The sequence below is a fragment of the Portunus trituberculatus genome, chromosome 41, assembly GCF_017591435.1.
Source record: "Portunus trituberculatus isolate SZX2019 chromosome 41, ASM1759143v1, whole genome shotgun sequence".
NCBI classification, from domain to species: Eukaryota; Metazoa; Arthropoda; class Malacostraca; order Decapoda; family Portunidae; genus Portunus; species Portunus trituberculatus.
The window spans coordinates 31,184,799-31,195,938 of record NC_059295.1 but is presented as its reverse complement, the minus strand read 5'-3'; the positions used below and the strand labels follow the sequence as shown (position 1 = coordinate 31,195,938).

At 41.1% G+C, this 11,140-nt stretch overlaps 1 protein-coding gene across 5 annotated transcripts in view; it reads right to left on the bottom strand.

The window, feature by feature from the left end:
• Positions 1-298: 298 nt before the first annotated feature.
• LOC123516817 (anoctamin-7-like) overlaps positions 299-11,140 on the bottom strand; it is a 219,194-nt gene continuing 208,352 nt past the window's right edge. For all 5 annotated transcript variants that reach the window (XM_045276513.1, XM_045276516.1, XM_045276517.1 and 2 more), the window contains 9 exons: positions 10,994-11,096; positions 10,011-10,177; positions 9,499-9,627; positions 8,367-8,457; positions 7,341-7,546; positions 6,504-6,637; positions 5,857-5,947; positions 4,829-4,960; positions 299-4,603 (listed from right to left, as the gene is read on the bottom strand). In XM_045276513.1, coding sequence (XP_045132448.1) covers positions 3,971-4,603; positions 4,829-4,960; positions 5,857-5,947; positions 6,504-6,637; positions 7,341-7,546; positions 8,367-8,457; positions 9,499-9,627; positions 10,011-10,177; positions 10,994-11,096 — 1,686 coding nt within the window. In that variant the 3' untranslated portion in view covers positions 299-3,970. The remainder of the gene's footprint in view (positions 4,604-4,828; positions 4,961-5,856; positions 5,948-6,503; positions 6,638-7,340; positions 7,547-8,366; positions 8,458-9,498; positions 9,628-10,010; positions 10,178-10,993; positions 11,097-11,140) is intronic.

The following is an 11,140-nucleotide window of genomic DNA, read 5'->3' as shown; positions in this document are numbered from 1 at the left end:
AGGAGGAAGGATACTAAGACAAACTTGTGCGATAACTACCAAATTTAACAATAAGTATTTAAGAGTGGACAAAATTATCAAAATTATGTAGAATGAGGATGGAGAGTAAGATGATGAAGAGAAGGAGGAGAAGGAATATGATATGAACGAAGATGAGTACGTTCAGTGGGAGGTGAATGAAAACAGGGAGTGGGGGAGGACGTGAAAGAAGAGGACATGGAGGAGGAGAACAGGCAGCAGGAGGAGGAAGAAAAACAAATCAAGATAAAAAAAACTTACTGCCAGTGATACCATGGAAAGCATCAACGGTATTTATTTGAAATATAACAAGATAAATAATTTAATACTCTGAAGCCCCAAGATACATAATACATAATAATAATGATAAGAAAAATGAAAAATACAAGATCATATTTTCTCTTAGCTTCTATAGTAGTGTGTTAGTTTCTACGAGTCAGCGATAACTTCTATAAGACCTGGGATCTGTACGTTCCTGTCGGGCCGCACAGCCCACGAGGGAATGAATACATGTTTGTTGTACATCACAGACAGCGGAGAGTAGCAGCAGCTTAGATCGCCTAGCCTGGAAAAATCGTGATGGAAAATGCTTAATGTGATGAAAGAGTTGCATAAAAGGATGATTAATAGTTAGTAACCCAAAGGTACAGTCGTGATTACTAGTCCATTAACCTGCCGCACTTATTTTCATTGTGTTTAGCGTCTTCTTAAGTCCTCTAGTCCTCTGCTGTATTTTAACTTCGTTAAACTGTAAGGACTATGTATCCGATTCTGGTTTTCTTCCTTGCACTTATTAGATTGCACTTTCATATTTCCAGTTTGTTTAACGTTTTCTTTCAGTCTTCAAGTGCTATGGTTTGTTGGAATTTCTGGATTGAACCATGAACTCTGAGCCCAGTTATATTTCTCCTTCCATTTAAAGGACTGTCAACAAACCGGACGACTTAGTACTGAGGTATTTCTGTGCCTCTATTATTTTGTAACATTTTGTTCAATCTTTAAATCCTCTGTTACGTTGGTAATCTATCCGTTGAACTAAGAAGTTATTGTGTATTCAATTGCATTTGATCCCCTTCTATTTATAAAATCTTCAGCCAATCTGACGACTTATTGTTGAGAGGAGAACGCAAGGCACCATGGAAGTGAGAGAGGCAGGCCAGTCGACTGACAACCATGAGTGTACACGTGACAAAGGAGGTGGGCGCGTTGCCTTCCCAGCCACACCCCTGCCAGCCACACGGACGAAGGTCGAGTTACCATGCAATGCTACATCAAGGACAGAGAGGTATCATTAATATCACAAAAATTCAGCAATCTTACTCACCCAGAAAAACAGTAATTTATGCATACACTATGTAGAGTCTAATATCAAATACTGTCACTGAATGTTTCCCCAAGTATGGCCTCTTTATAATATATGAAGTCTTATCTTTTGGCAGTCACAGGAATGAGAATGTGTGGATGCAATATCATGATTCGCCTACAGCAGCAGACTGATTACTAAAGAGACAAACTACAAGGCAAAACCAGCCCAAGTCAAGCCGGGTAGTGCTGCGTCCTCTCAGGCTGATCATCATAAACTGACGTAAGAACTCACAACTAACTTAAGAAATACGTACTATGGCACGGGCCACAGGCAATCAACATAGCCGGCAAATAAGAAGTAGGAAGCTGGCGGTGCTCTAATGCAAAAGTTGTAAGCTCATTATTTTCTGTACCATTTTTTTTCTCTTTTTATTTTATAATCTCTATCTGAGCCTGAGCATGAGCCTGGACACAGCTCTGCTGCCTCAGTTAAGAGCACCTGAGATTCCCAATACGGCAGTACCTCCACCTTGGGTAATAGGGAGGGACAAAGGGGTCTAGGATTTAAAACACTTTCTCCTTGCTTTCTTCTATGTCACGGTGGTTACTCTAGTATACGGGGTATAGTTTGTCAATGCCACTATGTGAACTGTTGCGGTGTTCTCCTTGTACATTAATTGTTTATTTAGTAACCGGACAGTTAAGGTCACGTGAGCCATGATGGTGGATACTAGTAGAATTAATAAATAGTTGTGCGTCATGAATGCCTTGCTGAAGGCAATTTCTTACAAAACAATATCTCATTGACCCCGTGAAAAGCGGTACACTACTCGGCAATCTCCATAATTACTCGCATGTTATGCAGGAGCTGTGAGGAGCTACAGAGAACAAAACATTGAAAAATTTCAGTGTATTATTTCAAGCATAGTTGGAAGGGGAGGGTACTTGCTCTTGACTACGGTGATGAGGGATGAGAAACAAGCAGCTAACATTTCAAAAGCTACAGATGGCGTCATGTACAGGATATGTATTTCGAAGCCCACGTCCCCTCACAACACTGTTCGATTCCCTGAACGGATGACGCAGCACAAGGGGAGTCCCTCACGTGACTCCGGCCTTGAACACTGGACACAATTATGGACAAAGTATAGAAAAGATATCCTTCCCACTGAGAATGAAACAAGTTTTTACTATATAATTTCAGCGACTGTTCGCAAGGTAGGCCAACTACTCGTGTGCCACCAGTGCATGGTTATTTAGCTGAGAGACACTGGCACCCCCTTCACGGCTCTCCAGACATAAAACAATAGCCTGCTGCTGTCGTAGTTTTGCAAAAGGGAAACTTCCATGACCAGCTTACACTTATGTACATAGCCAGCCCGGGGCAGTGGGGATGGAGGGACAACGATCGAGGAACAAGCGAAGGCAAGACAGGGAACAGTCGCGATCAGCGAGACGATGCAAACGAGGCCGAGGCCTTGAACACACAAAGATAAATGGATGGAGGATGAAAGCCAACACATAACGAATTCATTTGATGAATGCCACGAGCTGGCCATTCTGGCCGCTTATTAATGAAAAGTAGCAAAGCCAGTTTTGTTTACCAGCCAATAATATCCCCCACAAGAAAGACATGGACAAAATGGGGTAAAGTGGATAATCTTGCTTTCGTTCCGCGACAAACATGTCTCGCCTGGAGATGCCGACGCCAGCAGCACCTCCAGCACTGGCGGAGAATTGGTGCAACAATAACAGTACAGCCACAACACAACTCGAGCGTGGTCTTTACTCCACCATGATAATTGATTGCACACCACTCGCTTGAAATTTTTCTCCCACTTTTCAGGATAAATCCTTCAAAGGTGTCACATGGCTGATACATATTTTTAATATAAGTACAATTTAACATTATGATTTATCACACATGGACTAGAAAGCCATTGTTTAGTTTTGAGTTTCTTGCCCATAAAATTAACACACGTACAAACAATGGAACTAGCGGGGCTAAAAGTTTTGAGCTTCCTTCGTCAGCTCCTGAGGTGGAGACAATGAGAATACTGAAAGTCTGTCTCACCTCCCACCACCCCTCGCTCATCCTCCACCCGTCCGTTACAGGGAAACCATAAACAAAGTAAAACATCAAGAAGGCACTCAGTATCAGTGTGTCAGAGGAGGACATTCACCTTTATGCTTACAGCAGCGACTCGACCTGGCGCCAGGCAAGAGGGCCGTCGCGTGGCCTAAGGAGCGTATGCGAGTTACACCCCACTAGAAACCCCTGGCCACATCTGCGACCGTGGAGAGCAGGAGTCTCACACACCCAGTTCTGAATTACAAGTAGCAAGTGAAAAATAAGGAGAAAATCTCATAGCAGGTCAACCTTTACAGCGGTGTCTACGGTGAGATAGAGGCCACGAGAGGCTGAAATGTGTTGAAATAATCTTCCTTACTGTTCTCATAATTTAGCCGAAAATATTACTTACTGCACTTGGATCGTTGTGGTGCAGTGCCCCACTGCCCACCCTCTGTTTAACCTCGCGACACGAGAGCGCCTCAACCAAGGAACAACTCAAGCAGGCCGGCGGCAAACGGCTCACACTGCCGTCTGCTTATACACGACCTCGGGACGGGTGAAGGCGGCCCACCGTTATGTTGTGGAGTGTGTGTTAGCGCTGCCGCTGACTGAAGTGTTGTGATGGTTTCTTAAACTAGTTCCTCCACTAGCGTTAACTACCGTAGCTCGCCCTTTGTTCGCCCTTGTACTTCTCCTCGAGGGCACTGGTGGCGGTATTTTGGTGTTACCGAAGGGTGAACACGCAGGAAGGTTCTTGCTCTGGCTGGAGGAAGAGGAAGATGATGGCGGTGGTGAAGAGACAGAGGCGGAGACTGTATTGGCAGAGGTGGAGGAAACTGTATTGGCACTGGAGGAGGAGACCGTGTTGGAGGTGGTGGAGGAAGAGGAGACTGTGTTTGGAGTAGAGGAGGCTGTCGTGTTAGTGTTGGAGGAGGAGGAATGATTCTTGACAGATGAAGGAGGAGAATTCTCAAGATTTCCAAAGTCATAAGAAGAAAAGGCATCGGGATCCTTGGCGGGCATAGTGGGCTTGGCGACTGGCTGAGGCGAAGGCTGCTGTGGACTTCCAGGTTGGCCTGGAGACTCAGCCGTGGGAAAGACTGGGGAAGGAGGAATGATGCCAGAGTGGCTGTCGGCATCGTGCATTAAGATGTTGACGTCGCCAGGCCCGTCATTGTCATCATCATCGTCATTGCCTTGAGCCACCTGTGAATAAAAAATATTCCTAACTTATCAATCCTTGCGGTGAAAGACACGTTTCTCTGTATGTAGAAACAATGAAGGACAACACTCCACTGAAGTAGGGATGATTATGGAAACTGAACAGCACTAAGTTGTTTTCAAGGAACATAGAAGCAGGTGTAGTGATCATGTGATACTAAAATTAACTCACTCTCTCTCTCTCTCTCTCTCTCTCTCTCTCTTTCTCACCTTCATCATGGTATCTGAGTCAGCCAGCGCCTGTTTCGCCAAGTAACGTTCTCTCTTGATCTTGATCTCGAGACTCTGCGGGATGTCAGGCACTACGATGTCGATGAGGCGACACACCCCGAACACCACATGCTGCAGGGAGACGCGGGGCTCAGACAGTCACTAAAGTAGGATGTGAACTGAACTATTCAAATTTCAGATGCCGAATAAAAGACTGTAACCGTAAAATTGTGATAGCATATGTTTGTATTTGGTGAGCAATCGAAGTTTGAACAAAAACATAATGTTGGAAATGAAAACTAAAAGTTTGTAATATTTGATATAATGTTAATGATAATAGTGACACTGACAATGCTAACAACAACAACAACTATAATAATGATGATAATGATGATAATAATAATAATAATAATAATAATAATAATAATAATAATAATAGTAATAATAATAATAATAAATAATAATAATAGTAACAACAACAACAACAACAACAACAACAACAACAACAACAACAACAACAACAATAATAATAATAATAATAATAATAATAATAGATAATAACATTAATAATAATAATAATAATAATAATAATAATAATAATAAAAAATAAATACTACTACTACTACTACTACTACTAATAATAATAATAATAATAATAATAATAATAATAATAATAATAATAATAATAATAACAACAATGATAAGATAATAATAATAATGATAATAATAATAATAATAATAATAATAATAAAATAATAATAATAATGAATAATAATAACAATAATAATGATAAATATAATAACAACATTCATAGTAATAACAATAATATTAATAGTAGTAGTAGTAATAATACCAACAATAATGATAATAATAATAGTAGTGGTAATAATAATAATAATAATAATAATAATAATAATAATAATAATAATAATAATAATAATAATAATAATAATAATACTCTTAAAAAAAAGTAACCCTCGTTTTGCCATATATACTTCAAAGGGGTCCATCAACACCCTCCTCCTCACCTCAAATATGATGACGAAGGCAAGTCTGATGGCCAGGAGGCGCCAGAAGAAGAGTGTGTGGTTCCCCTGGTCATCCCGATAGCCTCGATACCTGGAAGAGGGGCCACAAGTAACTCTACTGGTATCAGCTGAACATAAGGAATCCGTTACGCAGTTCGTCTCTTTGCCAGTTCATGATTTGTGTATCAGCTTGCCTTTGTGTTTAGGTGCATCTATCTGTCTGTCTGCCTTTGTCTTACTAACTGATTGCTCGTCATTTCTAAGTGTGTATGTGCTGCATAAGTGTCTGTCTTCCTATATGCCTGTATATACGTAAAACAAACACTTTACTTGCTTGTCTGCTTTCCTGTGTGTGTGTGTGTGTGTGTCTGTTTGCCTGTCTATCTGTATTTGTGTGTGCATGTATACATCTATATTCCTACGTATATGAATGTCTTTTATGCATGTCTGTCTGTCTGTATTTCTATCTTGTCTGTCGACGTATGTGCCTGTCTTGTAGATATACACACATCTGTCTGTGTCTGTTTGTCCGTCAGTCTATATGTATATACTGTTTAACTGTATAGATGGATGGAATGGACGGATGTGAATCTGTCTGTAAAAATAGGTACCTACATGTCTGTCTATTTGTGTGTCTGGTGACGTACCTGCACTGCTGGCTAAGGGTGTTGTTTGGGGCAACGGCCAGCGTGAAGTTGACGTAGCCGGTGAGCGACCAATCATATTCGTACTTGTAGAGCAGCCGTGGCAGGAAGTCCGAGGTGAAGGCGATGAGGAAAGCCTGCGAGAGAGACGAGATTTGAGTGCGTCATCTGCTCTTCTCTCACTCCTTTCCCCCTCCCTTCCTGTCACTCCAGTTACTTTTTTTGTTTCGTTTTTCTATGCTGTTATCCCTCACCCCACTCTCTCTCTCTCTCTCTCTCTCTCTCTCTCTCTCTCTCTCTCTCTATCCTATCTCCTACCTTTATTCTCTCTCAAACCTTCCTCCTCTTCCAGTTTTATTTATTTTTTTATCATTTTTTTTAGTTATCCCTTCCATAAGTCACCTTCCCTGTTCCTTCCCTTTCTTCCTACTTTTCTTGCTACTCGTGCTGCCCTCCTTCTTTTCCTCCTCCTCCTCCTCCTCCTCCTCCTCCTCCTCCTCCTCCTTTGTATTTGAAGAGTCTTGTACCTCTCAATCCTCTCTTGTGGAACGTGTGTGTGTGTGTGTGTGTGTGTGTGTGTGTGTGTGTGTGTGTGTGTGTGTGTGTGTGTGTGTGTGTGTGTGTGTGTGTGTGAGAGAGAGAGAGAGAGAGAGAGAGAGAGAGAGAGAGAGAGAGAGAGAGAGAGAGAGAGAGAGAGAGAGGTTTAACTTATATTTAATTCGAAATATATGTAGAGGCTTACGTAAACAACAATAAATTACATAAGTACAAACTTCGACTTCCCTTCCTCCAACCCCCTCTCTCTCTCTCTCTCTCTCTCTCTCTCTCTCTCTCTCTCACGTTGCTGATCACTGCCAGATGCGCCATAAAGTCCAGAATGGTGAACCAGATGCCAATGTTCTGGGCGCGCTCAGACACCGGCCGCCGCGTCTCACACACAAACTTTTGAGCGTCGAGGCGAATCTCCACCCAGTTGTTGAGGAGGGCGAAGAGCGGCGCCAAGGGGAAGGCAGCCACGAAGATGGTGAGGAAACCGAACTGGAGCACTGAAAGAAGGAAAAGAGCGTTGGGAGTGACAGTTACTTCTTACAAATGACTCTGGGAATAAGGTAAGAAGAGTTGTGAGTGATATGTGCTTCTTGTAAATACTTCTGATTCATTTTGTTTATTTTTACAGCTTGTGTGTCTTTTTTATAATAGACCATATGACCATTCGATGAGTAGAAAGATGGTTCAAGGACCTGTGTAATGCTATCGTACGAATAAATCTGGGCAAAATTTGATCAATCTGTTTGTGATTTTAGAAAGGAAGTTAAAGATGAAGTGTTCTGGTGCGGCATGTAATAGACGGACAGCCTGCAGAGATGGGTGAAGCGAAGGAACTTTTAATCCAGCTGTGATGACAATGATGATGGTGATAACGATGACTAACAAGGTAATGGAATAGACAGATATTACATTTGTGATGATGGTAATTGCAACATATATTCTTATTTCTCTCTCTCTCTCTCTCTCTCTCTCTCTCTCTCTCTCTCTCTCTCTCTCTCATAACAAGAAACCATAATATTAATGTTTTGACTAGCATCATGATAAACAAAGAAGCTGGAAACTCTAGATCTTGTTGGAGATGAGAAAACACACAGACACACACACACACACACACACACACACACACACACACACACACACACACACACACACACACACACACACACACACACACACACACACACACACACACACACACACACACACACACACACACACAGAGAGAGAGAGAGAGAGAGAGAGAGAGAGAGAGAGAGAGAGAGAGAGAGAGAGAGAGAGAGAGAGAGAGAGAGAGAGAGAGAGACCTGATCGTCTTACCCATCTCGAGGTACTCTTGAAACAATCCTTCGTTGTCGATCAACTGATAGTCCGCTTCCCATCTGGTCCTCGCCTTGTGGGCCATCTTCACCTGCAGGCCACGCCGAGAGGGAAGAACCAGGTCATAATAACATAGGATAAACAAGGTTACAAAAAGTTATCAGGCCTACACATGGCATTCCCTATATAAAACATGCTTATGTTCTTATTTTCATTTATCGTCCGTATCCATAAATTTTGCTCTCCTTTTAACCCCTTCAGTACCATGACGCGTTTCCATATTCATTCTGGTTACTATTTTGGTGATTTTATACAGCTTCAGAAACTTATGTGGGGATTAAAACAATGAAGATTCTGGCTGTTAATCTTTTGAACTCCATAGACCCTTCCTAATGTCAATAAAATGGTCTAATCGTACACAAATCTCTAGTTAAAATGTGTCCCAGTACTAAAGGGATTAAAGCTCTCTAATAATTGTTCAGTCTATTGTATTTACCTGCCACTTAGAAAACCAATTCCTTCTTATCTATTATTTGGGATGGAATTGGATCTGCAATAGACTGGTTTGGTATAAGTAGGTAGATACTATGTTTATGGTATCTTACTTGTTTGTCTACTCTGTTACTCTATGATTTATCCATCTACATACTGGCTTCCTTTGGGTAATGTACAGTATCTATGTCATGTGTATTTGTTTTAATCTCTTTACTATTGTTAATTTGTTCGGTAACTTCAATGCTAAAGTTACTAGACTATCAGGTTAACGTTCATAAAAAGTGTAAGGCTTTTACATTCAAGCCTGAACTAAATTGCCTGATTGGTTTCTAATTAATTTTGTCTCTTTCTTCATTTATTTTTTTTTTGGGGGAAGGCGGGGAGGGCAGCATTCCAAGCGCACTGTATTTTTTTAATTAATTAATCTATTTATTTTTTTAGGTTATTGATCTATTTTCAGACTCTCTCTCTCTCTCTCTCTCTCTCTCTCTCTCTCTCTCTCTCTCAAAAATAAAATAAATCAAGAAAAAAAACAAAAAAACACAACACATAGAAGGAAGAGTGTCTAATCGTCAGCCAAACAGCGGCTATTCGCACTGACTCATCGAGCTATTCTTTCCTCCCGAACGACACTGACCTGCTTCTTGTGCCACCACATCTTGACCTTGGGCACGAGGATCTCCTGGGCGTTGTTCACCACCTGCTTCCCGATCATGATGACGGCCAGCTGCTGCGCTAGTTCGATAAGACATCCGCCCGCCGAACACTGCAGAGAGACAAGGATTTTTATTCATATTTTTATTACACAATATTCTATTTATCAAAACACAGAATACAATAAGAACTGTAGAAGAATACAGGAAAATCTAGCCTTATATATCTCTTTCTCCATCTCTATCTGAGTGTCTTAATGTAAATGGAAAAGAAAACGAATATAAAAAAATGCAAAAATTTAGTTGTCTTTTTGTTTTCTGTCTGTCTAGTCGCATGATTGTAAGTCTATATGCATCTCTCCCCCCCACCTCTCTCTCTCTCTCTCTCTCTCTCTCTCTCTCTCTCTCTCTCTCTGTGCTCATCAAATTAACGAACAACACAACTAAAAGGCATACGGAGGACACCAGGTCGCACACGTCTCTTCGCCACACTCACGTCCTCATTTCTGAAGCCCAGGATGTGGTGGTAGTGGCCCGGGTAGCCCACGAAACGACCCTTGAAGAAGGCAATGTAGAAGATGGATGAGTAGAAGTTAACGAACTGGAAGATGAATACTTTGAACGTCAGGTTGTCCTCGAAGTCCGTCTGGGTTCGATGCATTTCTGTAAAAGTAATGAGAAACGATTGCGGAGGTCTATTTAGTTTGGGGTGACGGAAGAGATTAACTACTGCCTTCCTCAATTCTTTTACGAGATACTATACGATAATCTTCCCTTTTTCTGCTTGTTGTGGTTTGTTGATATCAACTTGATCAATTAACTTGCTTCTATGTTCTTGGACAAAATACTTGTACGACAACGTAACATTCTTTTTTTTTTTTTTCTGCTGAGTACCGTATTTTTTTTTTCATTCTTTCGCTATATAGGTCAACATAAGCATTGGTCCTTTTCTTTTAAGCGTATTTCATATATCAATGAAGGTTCTGGTTTATCATTCTCCTTCATTGGTTTGCCTCTGGCTCACTTAATCACTGATAGGTTTCTTCATCTTCAGTACACTGTTATGTTTCATGGATGGTTACCGATGGACGACCATAAATAAGCAATAGATACTCGATTCGTAACTTAAGGTAAAAAACGGAGAGTACATTCTTTATTGAGGTCTGACCAAAAACTTTATTCCATTTCTTTCTTTCTTATTCTTAGTTACATAACCTGACCATCAAACAAAAAAAATATTTGAGAAAACAATGAAAGAAACACTTTACTCATATGGTATTCTAAACTCAAACTGTCGGTGGCAATAATTTCTCTTTAAATTGAAACGCATGCTATCTGTTTAATACCGTGGAAATTACCATATATAACTGGTCACTTACATAAACATTTTTTTCATAATACAGCATCGATGGTTGCATTATCAGTACCAGTTTCACTCAGACCAGGCAGACCGCCGCTATGTCTCCAGCAGGGACTTACCCCAGGTAGTGAGTCTGAAGGCAAGTTTCTCGTACACCCGACCCATGCACATGATGATGATGAAGTTGACCACCGCACCGGATAGGGAGGAGATGGCTTGGGCCTGGAATGGAATGAAATTATGGGTTTCATACACCGAGCCAATAA